This window comes from Rhinoderma darwinii, chromosome 9 (assembly GCF_050947455.1).
Source record: "Rhinoderma darwinii isolate aRhiDar2 chromosome 9, aRhiDar2.hap1, whole genome shotgun sequence".
In the NCBI taxonomy this organism is placed as follows: Eukaryota; Metazoa; Chordata; class Amphibia; order Anura; family Rhinodermatidae; genus Rhinoderma; species Rhinoderma darwinii.
In genome coordinates, this window is record NC_134695.1 from 37,995,941 (window position 1) to 38,019,041 (window position 23,101).

Genomic DNA, 23,101 nt, shown 5'->3' on the forward strand with positions numbered 1-23,101 from the left:
CGTGATGCGCGAAAAACGCAGAATTTTAGAACATGTCGTGAGTTTTTTTCAGCGCACTCACGCTGATCAAAACTCACGGACTGTCTGCATGCCCCATAGACTTGTATAGGTCCGTGCGACCCGCGTGAAAAGCACGCGAGTTGCACGGACGTATATCACGTTCGTGTAAATGAGGCCTCAAGGTACCAGGATAGGTGATAATTGTCTGATTGCTGGGGCCACACAGCTGGGACACCCACTGATTGCGAGAATGGGTGCCCCAATCCTTCTAACTGCACCCCACACAGTGGGGAGGAGTTTGAATGGAGGTATTGTTGTTTCTGGAAATACCCCTTTAAGCAGTCTGATACTGTGTAGGGGCACTATGGGGGTATGATACTGTGCGGGGGCAGGATACTGTGCGGGGGCACTATGGGGGCATGATACTGTGTGGAGACACTCTGGGACATACTTTGTGGGTGCACTAAGGGGCATAATACTGTGTGGGGGCACTAAGGGGCATGATACTGTGTGAGGGGTACTAAGGGGGCACCTTTTCTGTGAGGGGGCACTAAGGAGGTATCCGCACTGTGTGATGACACTATTTCTATGTGCCATACAAAGAGGGCATTATGAAAGTGTGTGGGGCACAAAGGAGCACTATTAGGGTATGTGCACACGACCTCTTTTCAGACGTAATGGAGGCAAACATCTGCCCATTGCTTGCAATGGGTGTTACGATGTCCTGTGCAGACGAGCTGTCATTTTACGCGTCGCTGTCAAAATACGGCGCGTAAAATGGCGGCTCGTCAAAAGAAGTGCAGGACACTTCTTGGGATGTTTTTGGAGCCGTTTTCTCATAGACTCTATTGAAAACAGCTCCAAAAACGGCCGTAAAAAAACGCAGCGAAAAATGCAAGTTGCTCCAAAAACTTCTGAAAATCAGGAGCTGTTTTCTCTTGAAAACAGCTCCGTATTTTCAGACGTATTTTGTTAATCGTGTGAACATACCCTTATTGTTTGTTACCCAAAGGAGGGCATTATTACTTTGTGGGCGACAAAGGAAACTGCTTCTGTATGGACAGGGATTGGGCGGGGTTTAGAGGCAGGGTTTAACATTCGAAAAAAAGCGTCCCCATTTGGGTTGAGCCACTTTACCATTGTTAAAACTTTGGAGGTATTCCACTGAAGTCATTTCTACCTCTGTGATGCAGCTTTTGTGTCAGGCCATCTCCCTCTTTGTAAAGCAGTTCGTACAAACGTGCCTGAACGGGAACCCCTCTGCACATCTCCTTCCTGGCCCCCTTTGCAGTATGATACAGGTTCATAGTTAGATGCTGAAGCAGCGCTTTTGTGCGTTACAAAGACAATTAGCTAAGTTGCTTAATTTTTTTTATATTCGATGAATGCTTTGGTAATGCTATGTATGTAAATGTGAACTTTTGAAAAATAATTTTTTTTATTGCTCCAATGCATTGGTCAGAAAGTGGCCCCTAAACAGAACCCTGCTTCCATCATTTCATCAATCAGTCTAGTTTGGAATTGCATTTTGGTGCTACATAATCACCACGAGTAGATACAGATGTGCAGTATTATAATAGCTCTGTTGCCTATTTTGAACTATAGAGCATGCTTCTTCTAGGTCCAAGTAGCCATTTTGGCAGTTATAATTTTCACTTACACATCGTTTCCAAGGCTGTCTAAAGCTTTCAATATACATAAAATGCTCATTCGGGCAACAGCTATCTCCCCTGACCTCCCCATAAACATGCATGCTTGGCTGAGCTTACATGTTTATTCAGTAGTGGAGACAGGGGCGTAGCTAAAGTCTCATGGGCCCCGATGCAAAAATTCTTACTGGGCCCCCCCCCCTGCAAACTTCTCATGGCCGACGGTCCGCAGCTTTCAGCTGCATCGCTGGGTCTCCTAAGTGACCCAACAATGCAGCACTAGCAGCCGCGGCGTCACTAAGGCTGGGTTAACACACCCTATTTACGGACGTAATTCGGGCATTTTAGCATTGAATTACGTCCGAAAATGCGGCTCAAAAGCGTTGGCAAACATCTGCCCATTCATTTGAATGGGTCTTACGATGTTCTGTGCCGACGGTCATTTTTTTTACGCCCCGCTGTCAAAAGGCGGGGCGTAAAAAAGACGGCCGCGTCAAAGAAGTGCCTGTCACTTCTTCAGACGTAAATGGAGCCGTTTTCCATGGACTCCATAGAAAAACAGCTCCAATTAGGTCCGTAATGGACGCAGCGAAAGACGCCTGCACATGCCATTACGGCTTAAATTACGGTGCTGTTTTCTCCTGAAAACAGCACCGTAATTTCAGGCGTAACGGACGCTGCCGTGTGAACATACATACCCTCAGGGCTTAAAATGTAAGGGGAAATAGCCCCAATACATGTGTCCGCCCCCAAAAAATGTGTGTATAGGAGACAGCATAGCATATCTATAGCACTACGACCCTATAAACTATGGATAGGATTAGATACAGTGGCTCAGCAGACAGTATCACACATGATAGGATTAGATACAGTGGCTCAGAAGGCAGTATCACACATGATAGGATTAGATACAGTGGCTCAGCAGACAATATCACACATGATAGGATTAGATACAGTGGCTCAGCAGACAGTACCACACATGATAGGATTAGATACAGTGGCTCAGCAGACAGTACCACACATGATAGGATTAGATACAGTGGCTCAGCAGACAATATCACACATGATAGGATTAGATACAGTGGCTCAGCAGACAGTACCACACATGATAGGATTAGATACAGTGGCTCAGCAGACAGTACCACACATGATAGGATTAGATACAGTGGCTCAGGAGGCAGTATCACACATGATAGGATTAGATACAGTGGCTCAGCAGACAGTATCACATATGATCGGATTAGATATAGGGCCCAGCAGACAGTATCACACATGATAGGCTTAGATACACATCTCAGCAGACTGTATCACACAAGATACGATTAGATACAGGGCCCAGCAGACAGTATCACACAAGATTGGATTAGATACACAGCTCAGCAGACAGTATCACACATGATTGGATTAGATACAGGGCCCAGCTCGCTGACATTGCGTCTCCAGCGCTGGACCCAGGATAGGTAAGAATAATAATTTTGCTTCTTTGTGTTACTGATTATTTTTGTGTGTTTGTGTTTTTTTACAAGTTCGGTTGTTGGACTTTTTATTCTCAATAAAATGGTTAATGAGGGTTGTTTTTTTATTTCAATAAAATATTTCTTCTATGTGCTTGTATCTTTTTAAACTTTATTATCACCGCCTTATTAATGGCCGCTGGCTGATTGACAACCTCCATTACTAAGGCAGGGCTTAATGTTAGCAGGTGCAGAGGCTACACTAACCCCCATTATTACCCCGGTACCCACCGCCACCAGGAGTACTGGGAAGAGCCGGGTACGAACCAGTACCCGACCATCTGTAGTGACGGGCAGGCACCGGGGTGGCCGCAGGCTGGTAGTATTAGGCTGGGGAAGGCCAAAAACAGTGGCCCTTCCCACCCTTGTAATGCTGCCTGCTGCTGTGTTGTATCTGGCTGGTTATAAAAATTGGGGGGGACCCCACATCGTTCTTTCCAATTATTTTTATTTTTTATTTTTTTAAATGACGTGGGGTCCCCCGCATTTTTCATAACCAGCCAGATACAATAAAGCAGCAGCAGGCAGCATCACCAGGGTGGGTAGGGCCACTGTTTTTGGCCTTTCCCCTCCTGATAATACCAGCCTGCGGCCGCCCCATTGCCCGACCATCACTACAGATGGTCAGGTACTGGATCGTACCCGGCTCTTCCCAGCACCCCTGGTGGCGGTGTGTACCGGGGTAATAATGGGGGTTAGTGTTAGCCTCTGCACCGGCTAACACTAAGCCCCGCCTTAGCAATGGATGCTGTCAATCAGCCGGCGGCCATTACTAAGGCGGTAGTAATATAGTTTAAAAAAAAACCACAAAGACATAGAAAAAATATTTTATTGAAATAAAAAAAAAACCCACACAGCCCTCATTAACCATTTTATTGATAATAGAAAAAAAGCCGTCATCGAAGTAGTCCTGGAATCCAACGTAGTCCAACGACCGAACCGGTAAGAAAACACACAAGAAAAACGATTAATAACATGTGTGTTAGGCTTAGATACAGGGCCCATGTGTGATACTGTCTGTGGGACCCTGTATCTAAGCCTACCACAACTTAGGCTTAGATACAGGGACCAGCAGACAGTAATCTTATACAGTATAAGATTACTGTGTGCTGGGGCTGTATCAAAACCTACAGTGTTGTAGGCTTATATACAGGGCCCATCAGACAGGATCACACATGGGCCATGTATCTAAGCCTACCATGTGATTGGCTTAGATACAGGGCCCAGCAGACAGGATCATGCATGGGCCATGTATCTAAGCCTACCATGTGATTGGCTTAGATACAGGGCCCAGCAGACAGGATCACGCATGGGCCATGTATCTAAGCCTACCATGTGATTGGCTTAGATACAGGGCCCAGCAGACAGGATCACGCATGGGCCATGTATCTAAGCCTACCATGTGATTGGCTTAGATACAGGGCCCAGCAGACAGGATCACACAATCTGTGATCCTGTCTCATGGGCCCCCTAAGCCTGCTACATCGTAGGCTTAGGGGTTGTACAGTCCCTAAACATTGATGGCCTATCCTCAGGATAGGCCATCAATAGCTGATGTGTCTCTCGGGACCCGCAAATCAGCTGTTTTGAAGGGGCCGCAGCACTCGTACGAGAGCTGCTTCCCCTTCATTTCACTACTCGCCCACACTGTGAATCGCTGACACGGATTCACAGTGTGACCGGAATGAAGTGACAGGAATGAAGGGGAGTAGCTCTCGTACGAATGCTGCGGCCCCTTCAAAACAGCTTATTGGCGGGTCCCGGGAGTCGGACCCCACCAGTCAGGGCTAACCTTACCTTCCTCTTCGGCCGCGGCGGGAGTTCTGTCGTCTCGATGCTGTGCGCGGCGCATAGCGCTGTGACGTCATGCGCTGCGCACAGCGCTTGACGTCAGGACCTCCGCTGCGATCCGTAACCAGGAAGGTAAGTAAAGTATGTTACTATAGTAACAGGGGCCCGCGGCCCGAGTTACCATAGTAACTTTTTATTAATGTGGTGCGGGGGGCCGTGGGCCCCCCTGGCTTCGGGGCCCGGTCGCAATTGCGACCGCTGCGACCCCTATAGCTACGCCAGGGAGTGGAGAGTTAGGGAAACTGCTACCAGACATGCCGATCCTGGTTTCCCCCTGACCTCTGCAGTTATAAGACAGTTGGGAGGACAACATATACACGTTAAATTGTTTGTGTCACCTGCTGAAGTTGACAGGATCTGTCAGCATTAATCTAAGAAGCTTAACAGAGTGAATCGTAAAACAGAAATACTACACATTGTCCACCTAGGATATGAACGGTCTCAAATAAAATACCCCAAAATATTTTATTAAGAGTATTCGCAGGCAAAGTAATTATAGATGGACATAATTAGCATCCATTTATTTAATTCCTGTTGCTTATATAGTGCCAACATATTCGGCATCGTTTTACTAAGATTGGCACCAGTCACATCAATTCAGATATTAATACAGCTTACAGGTGAGCTGTATTAATATCTGAATTGATGTGACTGGTGCCAATCTTAGTAAAACGATGCCGAATATGTTGGCACTATATAAGCAACAGGAATTAAATAAATGGATGCTAATTATGTCCATCTATAATTACTTTGCCTGCGAATACTCATTAAAGTCGAGCTCTACCTTTTGTGTAGCTTCGAAAGGATATGGTTAAAAGGCTGTATTCATATTGCCGGAAGAAGCTCCTTTTGGACCCTCCATAACCTACTCCAGCGAATTGGATGGGGAGAATAGTGCTGCATGCAGTGCTTTAATTCCCGTCAAATCAACAGAAACCATACTGGAATTCAACTAATCCCATTGTAAGCCAATGGGGTCCATCAGGCGCCTCTGGTATCCATCATACGATGGATACGGCAGAATTCTGTGGCTTCTGTTTCAAACATATGCAGCAGCGCAAATGTGAACATAGCCTAAATTGTTCCAATAAGCTATTTTCTAGACGGCCACATAAGAACGTCTGCCATGATCTGTTAATGAGCCTATCTTCACCGCAAACAAAAAGTTAAACTGAAAAATTAAAACCAGCTTTAATTGTCAATGTCATCAGATATATATTATTTTGTGGTGGTTGTGTGCATTACAGATTTTTGAAGAGAGGGAAAAACAGGACGGTATATAGGCCGATCAAAAGGGGCAATTGCTTTAAGGACCTCCATTTTCCAGTTCCCTCCAGCACTTCGCAGACATTCCCAGAAGCATGATGTAGGAGCATGAAAAGTTTTTTTTAGGCTACCTCCAACAATACAAATATTTGAATAAGTCTGGGAGAGGGAAATAAGTCTGGCACGTACATCAAGCTCCACTTATTTCTTATCGTGTCCTAATAGCAGCCAATTTGGCTACCTCCATGCACATTAGATTGTCAGCTGATCCTGTCGACAATTATCTACTTTGTATAGTCCCCTTAACTTGGCCATGCATCTTCTGACAACGTCAGGCCTCATGCACACAACCGTATCCTTACTGCAAAAACGGACAAGTTATTTTACGGTCCGGATTTGCGGACTAACCAATACTGGTGAATTGTTGTGGATCCGTGTGTCATCGGGACTCACGGATCCACAACAATTCACCAGTATTGGTTAATCCGCAAATCCGGACCGTGAACAACAAGGGTTTTTGCAGTCCAGCAGACCCATGGTTATGTGGCCCACAAAAGTAATATGGTCGTGTGTATGATGCCTTACTGGGGGAAGCCTCTGCAGTCAGCCCTGGAGACCTGCAGTCAGAGAGGACCCCTGGCTTGTCTGTTCTGTAAGCCTGCTGTTAGGGCACACCATGTATTGCCCTAATAGCAGCTTGTGTCATAGTGATGCAGTATAATGTAATAACCTACAGGATTATGCTAGTACATTATAAGTATAAAATAAAGTTGTTAAAAACGTATCCCTTCATGAGATTACCTAAATTAACGAAAAAAAATAATAAAGAAATGTCCCAAACTTTTTTGGGCATAAAATATATATTATTGAGCATACATAACAAAAAAAACACAATACATATTAGGTACGCTATCTACACAACCGTAATAACCCAAAGAATAAATGTTAACGGGTTATTTAGTGTGAAATGGGATAAAAAAATAAACAAAAAATAATAAGGTCGCTTTTCTCTATATTCATTGGGCATAAATAAATGACATAACTGACACAGTACATTTTTTGTGCCCCACAAGCTGCGCAGGGAAAAAAATACTATTTCTCCCGCATAAAACAAGGCCTCATATAGACGCGTCAATAAAAAAAATGCTAAAATTATGGCTTTTGAAAGGAAACGAAAAGGTTTAGCTGGCCTTTAAGGGGTTAATGAACTTTTTTATTTTCTTTAACGCAACATGTTCACAAAAGCTGATGTGCATCAGCACAATTCATTCTTGGTAATGTATAGATCGTCTTACATGTGTGTCATGACTTCCGTTTAAAACGGAGCCACAACCATTGTAACGGATTCGTTTTCTGAGAGATATAAATGGAATCTGATGGATCCCATGGATATTAACCCCTTAACGATATACCACGTACTAGTACGTTGTAGCCATTAAGGGGAAATGTAGAGCGGGCTCACGGGCTGAGCTCGCTCATACTCAGCGGGTGACGGCTGTGTTATACAGCCGACACCTCTGCAACGGGCGGAATCAAACATCACTTTGATTACGCCTGTTTAACACCTTAAATGCTGTGGTCAATCGTGACCGCAGCATTTAAATAGTTAGAATCAGGGGGACACCCCCTCGAACACGGCATTGCGCCCCCCGCAACGGGATCGGCCGATGACTATGGTTGTTATGGCAGCCTGGGGGCCTAATGAGGGCCCCCAGGTCTGCCATCTTTGTACTTCTTTGAAGCCCTGCCTCTGGCAGGGCTTCAAAGGAGACTGTCAGAATCATCACGATATATTGCAATACGTTAGTATCGCAGTATATCATGCAAGTGATAAAAAAAAAAGTAAAAAAAACCACCTTTTCCCATTTTTTTCCCTAAAGCAATGTTAAAAAAAAAAAAAAGTTAACATAACTGGTATCGCGGCGTCTGTAAAAGTTCGTACTATCACAATATAGCGTTGCTTAACCCGCTCGGTGAACGCCATAAATTTTTTTTATTTAAGTCCCCACACCTCTAAATTGATGGAAAAATAAAAAAGTTATGGCTCTCAGAACATGTCGACACAAAATATATATATTTTTTAAAAAAAGTGGTAAAACATAAAACAAAACATATAAATTTGCTATCGCCGTAATCATATTAACCTGTAGAATAAGGTGAATATGTCGTTTTTACCACCTGATGGACGCCGTAAAAACAAAACCCCCCCAAAAAATGGTGTAATTGCTGTTTTTTGCCCATTTCACCCCACAAATAATTTTTTTGTTAGATTCCCAGTACATTAGGCGGTACAATAAATGGCGCCATGAAAAACTACAATTTGTCCCGCAGAAAACAAGCTATCATATGGCTATGTCAACAAAGAAATAGAAAAGTTATGGCTTTTGGAAGGCGGGGAGGAAAAAACTCAAATTGGCCTGGTCTTTAAGGGGTTAAATTGGTCTGTTTATACTGGCGAACCCCATTATAAGTCAATGGAATCCATTTAAATACTGATCCGTCATAGCTGTCATGACTCCAAAGAGTACAAAAGCCATATTGCTAATATCAGCTCAGCCCTGCAGGCATCTGCTCTCACTCGCAAATCTGTTGCAGGAGAGGGAACAAAGGTAAAAAAAATACCCCTATTAAAGTCTGCCTGATTTTAATTTCTCAAAAGAAAAATGACACTAAAAAGGAGTATAAGGGTCAGTTCACACATTGCGTAAATATTGCAGATTTCAGATACGAATTCCGTTGCGGAAAATCTGCAACATAATATAGTAGCAGTAAAGTGGATGAGCGAGAACAAATCTCTTCCACACGCTGCCTAAATACTGAGCGGAAAAACCACTCAGAAGTTGACACACGGTGCAGAGTTTTATTCCGCAGCATGTCAATTGTATTTGCGTAAACGCTGCTTATTTGTTGCGGGTTTTCCCCATTGAATTAAATGGGGAGGTAAAACCCGCAACAAATAGTAGTTGTTAGCTTTTTTTTTTTGAAAAAACGCAACTCAGAAAATGTTTTCAATCTTGCCCAGAAGTCTGTGTTTCCTCCTCCAGGCTGGCCTCCTGGGATGACGCGTCATCCCATGTGAATGCTGCAGCTAATCACAGGCTGTAGCGGCCGTCTCATGGGATAAAATGTCATTCCAGAAGGATGACATGAGGGCCGGCCCCCTGGGATGACGTTTCATCCCATGTGACCGCCGCTGCAGCCATTCACAGGCTGCAGCAGTCTCCTGGGATGAATGCTACAGCTTTCCGCAGCGGACATTCCGGGGAAAAAACTGTACCACGGTTTGGTGCGGTTTTTCACTCGCAATTCCCTGCGGCCTCCGGGGCGGATATGCAGTGTAAATTTATGCAGCGTATCCACCCCGTGAGCCTAAGGGTATATTCAGACACCGGGTTTATTTAGTGTGGTCAAGTTGCATATTCCCTTAACACGACTGCAGTGAAAAAGGCAACTTGACCGCACCGCCTGAATATACCTCTAGTGTCCGCTCACACGTGGCGTACTTGCAATGTATTTCCGCAGCAAAAAAACATATGTTGTGGAAAACTCTACAATGCATCTCTATGGGAAAAATATTTTTCCCATAGGCACACAATGCTATTACGTCACGTGTGAGCGCACCCTTAGGCCCTGTTCACACAGAGTTTTTTGCAGGCAGAAAATTCTGCCTCAAAATTCCGTTTGCCGTGTTTTTCCCTGCGTTTTTCGCTCGCGTCCATTGAGCGCCACGGGCAAAAACACCGCAAAATACACTTTCTCTCCCTCCTATTGATGTCAATGGGAGGTCAGAGACATAAACGCCTGAAGATAGGGCATGTTGATTTTTCCCAGTGAAATAAATGAGGCATTTTCAGACTTTTTTGGCGTGGTTTCCGATGCGGTTTCTACGTCAAAAAACGTGTAAAAAAAACTCTATGTGAACTGAGCCTAATACTCCTCTTTAGTGTATTTTCTTCCCTTGGGAACATAAAATCAGGCACACTTTAACAGGGGAATCATCTGGAAAATTGGTTTCTTTCTAACTGAATTGTTGGCTGACCAGCACAGGCCATTGTTCACTTTCAGACCGACTCCACGCTGGACTGTATTACTTGCCAAAATGTCTTGTTCCCCACAGACTCAATAAATATTTAATAGGTATCAGAATAACAAGTAGCTGGCATCATTCCCTGTCCCTATGAACTTCAGACTTCACTTGTAGATTTGGAATACGTCCATTTTTTATAAAGTCTTTACAATAAGATTTTGAGCTCAGTTGCTTAACCCCTTATTGACATCCGCCAAGCCCGAGCCATACACTGCGGGTACTGCCTATTTCATACAGCTGACAACTGCCTGCAACACCCAGTATCGGAGATCACTCCGACCGCAGCCATTTAACCCCTCAGATTAAGTGGACAATAGCGACCTCTGCATCTGAGATGTTAGTCAGAGGGAAAGGACTGCCACTGTTCTCATATCCCCCTCGCGACAAAATCGTGAGGTGCCGGTTTGTTGCCATGGCAGCCGAAGGGCCTATTGAAAGCCCCTAGGTTGTATGTACCCTAAAATGGTAATAATAAAAACTACAACTTGTCCACGCCACAAAAATCAAGCACTCACATAGAAGTTATGGGTCTCTAAATATAGCGACACTAAACAAGTTTTTAAACAAATTGTTATTTAAAATGAAAAGTTTGAAAAGTTTTTTTGTACGTGTAAAGATGTAGTTTTTATTAATACCATTGGGAGGAATGTCTGGCATTATGATCACTTTTTATAAAAAAAATTTTTGTGGGAGTTGAAGTGGCAATAAACTTTGATTCGGCCATTTTGACCTTTTTTCCTGCTATGGCGTTCACCGTATTGGATAAATATTTTATCAACTTTTTTTTACATTTTTTTTTAAAAACTTTTATTTAGCCACCCTAGTGGGCTTGAACCTGCGATCATTAGATGGCTTATGCTATAGACTGCAATATCACAATATTACAGTCTATGGCAAATTTAGTGCATTGCTATTTAGACCTGACACAGGCAGGTTTTAATAGCACTCTTCCTATAGCAGGGCTGGGAGCGTTTATAAGGCTCCCAGCTGCTATAGGAGTACACTGGCTACCGCGATCTCGCTGTGCGGGAGCCGGTGACCGGCCCCAAAGCGAAAGGGTCAGTGAAAACAACTGAGATGCCGGTGGTCACATCTGACACCAGCATCTGAGGGGTTAAAAGCTTACGATCAGAAATTTTTCTGATCACAAGTATTGCCGCTGGGTCCCTGCTGTGTAACACAGCAGGGACCCGGGCACCATCTTTAAATAACCTTTCCTGACGTAAATAGGCATATTAGCAACGGGAAAGGGTTAACATTATTTATCCCACACGGTTAAAGCTGTAACCCCCACCCCCCACCCCCTTCTCGAAGAAAAAAAAAATGCCAGAATTGTTTTTTTGGTCGTCTTACCTCCCAATTAAAATGAAATAACAAGTGATCAAAAAGTTGTATACATTCCAAAATGGTACTAAAAAACAGTGTAAAAATTGTTCTGGAATGTTTTGAGGAACATGACAGAGAGTTTGTGTTGATTTGGCTTACAAATTCCCAAGTTCTAAAGCCAATCGAGCATCTGTGGGATGTGTTGAAAAAAACAAGTCCAATTTATGGAGGCCCCACCTCATAACCTACTTAAAGAATGTCTGGGTGCCAGACGAAGTGTAGTCCGTGCCTCGATAAGTCAGAGCTGTTTTGGCAGCATGACGGGGACCTACACAATATTAGGCAGTTGGTTTTGTATCTGTGGCTGATCGGTGTATGACCACGCTACGATAGGTGGGGGCTGCAGTGGCAGCATCCTGTACATCTGTGTGAATAGTTTATTTGTACTTTAAAGGGAACCTTTCAACAAGATTGTGCTGCCCTAAATGAGGACAGAGTCAAAGTTAGTAAGTCTGGCAATTCTAATCCGCTATGGTTAACTCTGCCGTTCTTTAAGGGACCCGTCACACTATGATTTACAGGTCTCTCTCTAAGAGTCAGAAACAATGGTGCAAATTACGGCTCATGGCATAAAAAATTTGGCAAAATTTGCTAGGTATGTTATATCTTTTTTTATTCCTCACTCCAACTTCATGGCCAATGTGCTTGTACAACAATCCTTTTGTGGGGAAAAAGGGAACTTCTCTTTTATAAAATTAGCAGATTTCCTTCAATTATTACCTATATACCTCACGCCCAAGGATAAGAAAAGAATAGATTTTCGGTTCCGTAATTTCATCTGTGCTAGGAAGAGACTGAGGATAGCTTATCATATTTTAAATCAACCCCCAACTGAACGGTGGTTTAAACTTCCCTAACATCAGAACATGCAATATATCTGACATGTATTTCTAGAGATTGGTAACATCTCATCAGTGTACACAGACATTGCTATAGATAGATATTTTAACCCATGCTGACTCTCTCAGAACTTCAGGGGGCATTCCCTGACCATTCCTTTCCCTTTTTCCCCTATTTACAAGCAAAGAGTTAAATATCTAAAATAATTCCCCTCATGCCGGACAGGGAATAGAACGTATACATACGAAATTGGTACAAAGGTTCTAATGCTGCTTCTAACCAAATCTCCAACAATTACACATTTTTACACATTCACTTAGATTATTCTAACTCCCTCTCCCTGGGACGGTGGAAGGAGGATACACCCTTAGCTACACCCTCTCTTATACTTCAAACTATCGCACCGTCTCACCGACTCCTGCCCTGTGCATGCGTTTTGAAAATGACCATACAAATTCGCCACAAGACCTACTTGACTAACTTTGTGATGTGAAATCAAAATGTATGTCTTACTCTGATTCTCCTACTCACCTGATAATCTCTAAGTTTATGTTTGAAAATGTCACTAAACACATTTTGAAAAAAATAAAAAATAAAAATTTGCGAATTTTGCAGCTTTCACAACTCATTTTCTAGACTCTTTTGAAAACTGTTCAGTTAGGTGTAAAAAATTTCTAAAACACATAATAAATTTGATGTTTGCGTTGTAATCCATTTTCTTGGCACAATTTTTGACAGAATTTTGTTGTATTTTGCCAGTAACTCGCCCCTATCTGTCTCTGAGTAAGTGTGTACTCTCTGCTTGTAATCATTAAAGGGAATCTGTCACGTCACACATCCAGTCTGATCTGCAGGCAACATGTTCTAGAGCAGGAGGAGCTGAGCAGATCTATGTATAGTTTTCTGCAAAAAGATACAGCACAACCATTAGTTACTTTTTTAAAGCGTGCCTAACTTTTCAGGTGACATTTCAGAATAAACTGTCATATGTGTGTACATGAGTAATAACACTATTTCTGCCCATTAGATGACTTGTATTCTGCATTTTTAGCAGTTTTCTCCTCTTCAGGCTTTATGTCTAATTCTCCGTTTTCTCCGTGCTATTGGGAGGAGCCTAATGACTATCATGTCTTCTATACACAGCACACATAGAGGATAATCCTGCTCTCCTATCTCTATCTTGATCACATATAAAGAAGCTGCAGCAGAATGGGGGACATTATACAATAGTAATGAATAGTGTAGCTGAGAATCCAGTACTGGGGTGACATAACACTTACCAAAAGCTGCAGCACGTCTGTCTGTGTCTTTTTCACTCTGCTCCTTCTGCCCCTCCCCTTTCTATAGGCTTCTGTGGGCATTGTGTCTGTGTCTCCTCTCGCTGAGCCTGCTCCCTCCTTCTGCTTCCCCTCCTCTCCATTGACTTCTATAAGCAGGCTGTCAAGAGACACACACACACTTCCTGCAGTCCATCTCCTCTGCTCTGTAACTAGTGATGTATTTTACTTGACAACAACGGGTAGACAGCAGATTACAGGAAGGGAGGCAACTAGTGGCAGTAACTTCACACAGAATTTGTATGGCTATAACCATTACATTTTAACAGTAAGTAAATTACAAAGGTTATATAGTTCAGGTACACTATTGGAGTAGCATAAGCTGTTTGTACTTTAGTGTTCATTTAAATCCTTGCTAACGCTAGGATTAGGAGTCCAGTAGGTGGTACTAGTCAGTGATCGGCAGCTATTTCTGTATTCACACTTATACAGGGAAGGCTGTCAATCAATGGTTGACACCGCCCACTGGACTTTTTTAGCCCATAGTGAACAGGGATTTAAATGAATAAATTTTTCAAAATGGCCCAGATTGCCGTTTTTCCCATTGAAATCAATGGGCAGATGTTTACGGCCCGAAAAACGGTAGAAAATAGGCCGTGTGAACATACCCTAACAGCCGGGAAAACAGTCCAGCTAGTAGTCGGCGGGGTGGTAATGCAGGTAAGGCAAGACAATTAGTAGTTGTAGGGGATTCTATAATCAGGAAGACGGATAGAATAATTTGTCGCCAAGACCGCCTCAACCGAATGGTTTGCTGCCTCTCTGGTGCCAGGGTTTGGCATGTGGTGGAACAGGTGGATAGATTACTGGGAGGGGCTGGCGATGATGCGGCTGTCGTGGTCCATGTGGGTACCAATGATAGAATACATGGTAGGTGGAGGAGCCTTAAGAATAATTTTAAAGAACTAGGCTACAAGCTGAAGGGAAGGACCTCCAAAGTAGTATTCTCGGGAATACTGCCTGTGCCATGCGCATCACAGGAAAGACCGCGGGAGCTCAGGGAGGTAAATTCATGGCTTAAGTCTTGGTGTAGAGGAGAACGCTTTGGGTTCCTAGATCACTGGGCTCACTTCTCATTGGGGTACAAACTGTATTCTGCAGATGATTTGCACCTAAATGGAAGGGGGTCCGCTATGCTGGGGGAGAGAATTCTAGCTGGGGTGGCGGAGTATTTAACCCGTTAGTGATCGGCCCATACTGTTTCTACGTCGGTCACTAACGGGCCTTATTCCGATGCAATAGACTTTTTACGTCGCTGCATCGGAATAAGTAAACAGAGCAGGGAGCTGTCAAATCTCCCTGGGGGCGTCCCTGCTCTAACGTGTGAGATCGATATTAGTATCGATCTCATCCGTTTAACCCCTCAGATGCGGTGCTCAATATCGTGCACCGCATCTGAGTGCTTTTGGAGAGAGGGAGGGAGCTCCCTCTCATCCCACTGACAACCGGCGATAAGATCGCCGGGTGTCTGTGTCTCCGATGGCAGCCGGGGGCCTAATAAAGGCCCCCAGGTCTGCCTGTAGCGAATGCCTGCTCGGTCATGCCGGAGGCATGACCTAGCAGATGCCTGTCCGTTTTAAACGGACAGGCAGTAATACACTGCAATACAAAAGTATTGCAGTGTATTATAATAGTGATCGGAGAATCGCATATTAAAGTCCCCTAGTGGGACTAGTAAAAAAGTAAAAAAAAAGTTTAATAAAGTTAATTAAAAAAAAGTGAAAAAAAAAAATTAAAAACCCACTTTTCCCCTTACAAACTGCTTTACTATTAAAAAACCAAAATAAAGTAAAAAGTTACACATATTTGGTGTCGCCGCTTCCGTAATGACCCCGACTATAAATCTATTACATTATTTAATCCGCACGGTGAACGCCGTGAAAAATTAAATAAAAAACTATGGAAAAATTGCTGTTTTCTGTGAATCCTGACTTTAAAAAAATGTGATAAAAAGTGATCAAAAAGTCGCATCTACTCCAAACTGTTACCAATAAAAACTACAAGTCTTCCTGCAAAAATAAAGCCCTCATACAACTGCATCGGCGGAACAATAAAAAAAAGTTATGGCTCTTCAAATATGGAGACACAAAAACAAATAATTTTGGAAAAAAAAGCGTTTTTACTGTGTAAAAGTAGTAAAACATACAAAAACTATACAAATTTGGTATCGTTGTAATCGTAACAAACTGCTGAATAAAGTTATTGTGTTATTTATACCACACGGTAAACGGCGTAGATTTAGGACGCGAAAAAGAGTGGCGAAATGTCAGGTTTTTTTCTATTCCCCCCAAAAAAAAGTTAATAAAACTTAATCAATAAATAATATGTACCTCAAAATGTTGCTATTAAAAAATACAACTTGTCCCGTAAAAAACAAGACCTTATACAGCTATGTCGACGCAAAAATAAAAAAGTTATAGCTCTTGGAATGCGACGATGGAAAAATTAAAAAATTGGCTTGGTCATTAAGGTTTAAAATAGGCCGGTCAGTAAGGGGTTAAACTAGGGCTGAGGAGGGAGGTCAATGTAGAAAATAAAGGGGTAGTCGGGTTAGAGAGGGGTCAGTATAAATTTGTGGGGGGAGAAATAGACTATGGGGAGAGGACTAGACAACAGGATAAGGAGATCTTTTTGTTACAAAACACCAATGAAAATGACCAAATAATGTCAAATAATCACATTTCTGATACTGAAAGTGAAAAATTGAAAGTTTAAGTGTATGTTCACAAATGCCAGAAGTCTAGCAATCAAAATGGGGGAGCTGGAGGCCTTGATACTGGAGGAACATATAGATATAGTTGGTGTTGCTGAAACCTGGCTAGACTTCACATAACTGGGCTGTAAAGCTACAGGGTTTTACACTGTTTCAGAAAGACAGAACAAATAGGAAAGGCAGCGGTCTATGTCTATATGTGAGAAGTGATATGAAGGAGAGTGTGAAAGAGACATTAGAGGGTGAAGATTGTGAGGAGGTTGAAACCTTGTGGGTGGAATTACAAAGGGAAACATAGAAAAAAATACTTTTGGTGTAATCTATAGCCCCCCCCCCCCCCAATATAGAGGAGATAGAAGGTCAAATATATAAACATATGGAGCGGACACCACAGGGAGGTACTGTAGTGATAATGGGAGGTTTTAATTACCGGGATATTAATTGGTGTCATGGTTCGGCTTCAACTGCAAAGGGGAGACATTTCCTCAACCTGTTGCAGGAAAATGTTATGGGCCAGTTTGTGGAAGACCTGACTAGAGGTGAAGCTGTGTTGGATGGGGTCATTTCTAATAATGCAGAGCTTGTTGGGAATGTCCATGTTCGTGAAAACCTTGGTAACAGTGATCACAATTTAATTATATTTTACCTATACTGTAAAAAGCAAACACAGGTTGGGAGGGCAAAAACACTTAATTTTAAGAAGGTAAATTTCCCCAGGATGAGGGCTGCAATTCAGGACATAGACTGGGAGCAACTAATGTCAAATAATGGTTCAAATTATAAATGGGAGATTTTAAAATCTACTTTGGGTAATTATAGTGCAAAATTTATTCCTATAGGTAACAAGTATAAACGACTAAAATTAACCCCACATGGCTTACACCTTCTGTAAAAAGGGCAATATATGACAAAAAAAAGGTAATTTGATAAATACAAATCTGAGGGTACGGCTATAGCCTTTGTAAATTATAAAGATAAAATAAAATCTGTAAAAAGTTAATAAAATCAGCAAAATTACAAAATGAAATGCAGGCGGCCAATGATAGTAAAACAAATCCCCAAAAATTCTTCAAGTATGTAAATGGCAAAAAGCCAATTTCTGAACATGTAGGACCCCTAAATAGTGGTAATGGGTGTCACGGTCTGTGGGTATGTGGACCCACTAGGCCGCACCACCGTGCTAATTGATGATGGTGATTCCATGTGCGTGTACTGGCCCATTAAGGCAGGGCATGCTCGTGCACACTACGGGACACAGTGGAGCGGAAGTGAGCGCTGGAGTCTCCTGGGAAGGAGATGCGAGCCAGTGCTCACAGATCCATGGCTGCGGCCGCCGAGGGGTGAGTAAACCCAACGGTCCGCGGCCATGGACGTTAAAATGGGGAGTTGGTCACAGGTGATCAAGAGAAGGCAGAGTTACTAAATGGGTTCTTTGGCTCTGTATATACAACAGAAGAAAAAGCAGCTGATGTAGCCGATGCCAGTCCAATTCAATATATCAGTTGATATACTGAATTGGCTGAATGTAGATATGGTCCAAGCTAAGTTAAATAAAATAAATGTGCACAAGGCCCCGGGACTAGATGGGTTACACCCTAGAGTTCTTAAAGAGCTTAGTTCAGTTATTTCTGTCCTCCTCTTCATAATATTTAGAGATTCTCTAGTGACTGGTATAGTGCCATGGGACTGGTGCAGGGAAAATATGGTGCCTATTTTCAAAAAGGGTTCTAGGTCTTCCCCAGGTAATTATAGACCAGTAAGCTTAACATCCATAGTGAAGAAAATATTTGAGGGACTATATACAGGATTATGTGACATAACATATAATATTATAAGTGACAGCCAGCACGGTTTTACTAAGGACAGAAGTTGTCAAACTAACCTGATTTGTTTTTATGAAGAGGTGAGTAGAAGCCTAGACAGAGGGGCCGCTGTGGATATAGTGTTTTTGGACTTTGCAAAGGCATTTGACACTGTCCCTCATAGACGTCTAATGGGTAAATTAAGGACTATAGGTTTAGAAAGTATAGTTTGTAATTGGATTGAGAATTGTCTTAAGGTCCGTATCCAGAGAGTTGTGGTCAATGATTCCTACTCTGAATGGTCCCCGGTTATAAGTGGTGACCCCAGGGTTCAGTGCTGGGACCACTATTATTCAACTTATTTATTAATGATATAGAGGATGGGATTAATAGCACTATTTCTATTTTTGCAGATGACACCAAGCTATGTAATATAGTTCAGTCTATGGAAGATGTTCGTGAATTGCAAGCTGATTTGAAAACACAAAGTGTTTGGGCATCCAGTTGGCAAATTAAGTTTAATGTAGATAAATGTAAAGTTATGCATCTGGCTACCAACAACCTGCATGCATCATATGTACTAGGGGGAGCTATAGTGGGGGAGTCACTTTTAAGAAGGATCTGGAAGTACTTGTGCCGATCTGGTGTACTTGTGTGTTCTGGTGCCGATGTGTCCTCGCTCGTCCGACACGATGCAGGACCTGGGGCAGGAAGTGACGTCACAGCGTGATCTCTCAAGAACACGCTGTGTGTCTGTGCACTGCCAGAAGCTGGGTGGTAACGAAGAGAAGTGGATGATGCTGATTCGTCAGCATCATACACTTCTATTCACAACGCCCAGCTAGTTAAACAAGTAAAAACGCCCAGATGTACACACATAATACACGCCCACTTGGACTTAACTTTAAACACTCCCAGTTGTACTTAAGAAAGGCTCATTTGCATAAATATAAAAATGCTCATAACTTGGCCAAAAATGCTAGTTTTTGAAAAAAACACGTTACTGTTCTCTACATTGCAGCGCCGATCTGCTGCAATACGAGATAGGGGTTTGAAAATCTGGTGACAGAGCCTCTTTAAATCCTCCTTGGATAACAGCAGTTCACCTACTATCTACTGGGCAGTTTTGAATCTAGACAAATAAGTAACAGTGATATAAACATGTACACCTGTATATTTTGATATTTTGTATAACCTTAATACATTTCTTAATAGATATGTAACCTTTTATCTATTTTTTTTTTTTTAGGTGCCCTTCTTCCTGTTTATAACTTTCTCTGTGTACACCATGCTGCCCTTGGGGATGCGAGCCTGCCTGATTATCAGTATAATCTCCGGAATGTCCCACATCGTTGTCATTAGTATCACAGTCATGATGTACTCAAACACCCGTGATACCATTGCATTCGAGGTAATCTCATTAACCATGGCCAAAAAGAAAAAGGTGATGAATTTCAGATATCTCAGGTTTTTTTTAAGCCCCAAACTTTAGAATAGAAAAAACCTTTTCACTTATCTGTTGTTAAGTGGTCTACTGGGACTAGATCAGGGGTCTCAAACTCGGCCGGGTAAATGGGCCGCACATAGATAAAATGTGAAGTTAACGGGCCGCATTACTTTCAAATTTGATACAATACAAAATTATTGTTAATTAATTAGTTATTTGAACTACTATAACAATACTACATTACTATAATAATACTGTTCGGTTTAAACTTAACGGAAATTTGTGAATTTACTCCACGTGTATTTTAACAATCCAGTTTTCTAGTTTAAGCATCGCTAAATGCAGTCTGGCGGCTCAGTTGGCATCGTTTGGCAGACACAAGAATGTCAAGATTGGGCAGCCCCTTCTTAGATAGTTCCCCAGTGCTCTCTGTAGATAATGCCACACCCCCCTAGATAATGCCACAGTGCCCTCTGTAGATAATGCCACACACACCCCTTTGTAGTTAGTGCCACACACAAACCCCCTATAGATAGTGTCACCCCCCACTATAGATAGTGTCACCCCCCCTGTAGATAGCTCCATTGGGGCTCCCTCTAGGAGTGGAATCCCCAGCCAGAGCATTGCGACGCTTTGGCCGGGGATTCCTCTGCTGGAGGAGCCCCTGACGTCACTGTCCATAGACTGTGACATCAGGGGATCCTCCTGGACAGGAATATGATGTCAGGGGCTAGCACTCTGTCTGGTACTCCATCTCTGCTCTTGACATCACTGTCCATATGTGAACAGTGATGTCAGCGGAAACCCCAGAGCAGAGCGCTACTATAGGCTGAAAACACATCAATATTGCCAAAGGCAAAAAGATTAGCCCTTGTTTCCCAGGTACCTCTTGAATGCTTACTAATATTAAAACGTATAACTTTATTATAAATCACTATTAAGCATACAAATGAAGATTAAAAGCACAATGTGAACTGAATGTCCCTATATAGTAATGTTAATATTGCTTAGTAGTCTGTACTATCTGAGTGCAGAGTCAAACCAACATCTCTGATGACCGCACTGCCCGTATGAAACGACTATAGTTAGCGGTTGCAGTCCGCTTGGAAGAGGACTTAGAATTGTCAGAACACATTGAATTTTAAAAGAAGAAAAGCCCCCCCCGACATGATTCACCACCGTAGTGACGTCCTCAGGGGAAAATGGGGCTAATGTCCCCTGAGGACACCATTTCTCTAAAGCTCTGTTTACACTTATTCTTTTCCATCAGGTAGACAAGAGACGCAGTGGCTTTCCTAGCACCACTGCCACTTCATTCTAGCGATCATCACAGTGGTTGGACCCCTCTCTGATTGGATAGAGAGATAGAGATATCATCAATGTCTATGATGGGGGCAACCTTTTTACAATTGGACTATTTTATTTTGCACTTTGCTGGAGAGTAGTCTGCACAGCTCTTCTGCGGGAAATGTAGTATGACATAGTGCCCAACATGGCCGTGCCGAGTTCTCCAGGGGGAGCTGCTCTTTCCCATTTGGCTTCCTGTGAAATTATCGTGTGTACAGTATGGGTGGTCTTACATGGCCTGACATGGGCCGTGTAAATGAGCGCCGATCAACGTGACAGCTCGTTGTTTGGCGCTCGTTTTCTCCTTTCACAAGGAGCTAGTATGTGGACGAGCGCCAGTTATTACGATTGCTCGTCCCCATACTTTTCTATCATGTTGGCAGCGCATCTCCCTGTTTACACACCAAGATGTTCTGCTGACAACGATAATATTTTCGCCACTTAATACGATACAATCAGCCTATGAATTTGCTCGTTCAGCGGCTGATCGTTGCCCTGTTTACACAGGGCAATGATCGGTAATGAGCGTTCTTAGAACGCTCGTTTGCCTGATAATAGGCCCGTGTAAAAAGGCCTTAAGTGTGTTTGAAGTTAGGAGATGAGATTGTGAACCCAGTAGGAAACCAATATGATAAATTCCATCTGCAGCACTGTGCAATATATTGGTGCCATATTGAGTTCAGGAGAGGATGCAATAGAGAGAAGTATTAGGCTTTGGCTACATGGCCAGCTTGGTCACTCAATTTAAGCTTCTCTAGAATAGACACAATTTGTTCGACTCTTCTGCAACTTCTTATGGCACCAAAGTAGCAGTTTGGAGATCACGCGCACTTTTGAAACAAAAAAAAAAGGCGAAGTCAGAAGTTGCATTATAACCCTAGACGAAAAAACCAGTCTACACTGTTGTTGAACCTGGGACTAATAAAAATATCCAGAGTATCATACTGCTTCATTTTATTGAGCATCATTGCTGCTTTGTTTAACAGGTGTCTGCTTGGAAAGCTGTTGAGGCATAATATTGGAGAATGTGTCCATGCATGCTTGGAATTATTTTTATTGTGCGTCTATAATTTCTGATCAATGCAAAGTTCTACTTCCCGTATAATGAATTTAGATTGCAGCATTATTCATTATAAAGAGCAGTTAAAAATGTTTTTATCTTTGTTCAGTGCCTGTCATAAAAATATTCTATTTTCCATGAGTTCATTAGCTTTGCATTGATTAATACTGTTCATCTGGTAATAGTTTTCTTTTTATTATATCCGATCATACTGATGTTCAAGTTTACACCAAACGCCAATCAACGATGCGTGAACTTTTACATGACCACCTTTTCAGATGCCACGGAGCTGCTATACCAGTGCCAGCCACAGCTTCAGTGCCCCTAGAACTGTACTAGGCACAGTACTACCCCCAGGCTTTTATAACAGTACCAGCCATATAGTTGCCTTCCTCAGTGTCCTTCTCTTACATAAACTTGCATGTGTGGCTGTCCACATATGCCAGAGATTGGTAAAAGTAGTAGCAGTGTCAGGACAGAAGTATGGCATTCTGAAACAGGGTCTGGCATTTCAAGACTGTCCTGCTGAATATAAAATGTTTAATAAGAATATGAAAGTATAGAACGGGTGGCTGTCAACTGTGGGTACGGAATAGTCCTTCAACCAGCGTCCCAATCCATTGCACTACATATTTTTTACAACATTTGTGGACTGATAGGGGTTTGTTATGTCTCCAAATATAATGGAAGAAGCAGAAAATCAACTAATACATCAAATAGATGAGGTAGCAAATCATAATTAAGTCATTATTATGGGGGACTTTAACTACCCCAATATTAAACTTGGGGGCAGAAACCTGCA

General features: G+C 42.6%; 1 protein-coding gene across 1 annotated transcript in view; it reads left to right on the forward strand.

Annotated features, from left to right (window-relative positions):
• Window positions 1-23,101, forward strand: part of ADCY7 (adenylate cyclase 7) — a 96,365-nt gene that overhangs the window by 24,720 nt on the left and 48,544 nt on the right. The window contains exon 3 of the mRNA XM_075837522.1: window positions 19,695-19,856. Coding sequence (XP_075693637.1) covers window positions 19,695-19,856 — 162 coding nt within the window. The remainder of the gene's footprint in view (window positions 1-19,694; window positions 19,857-23,101) is intronic.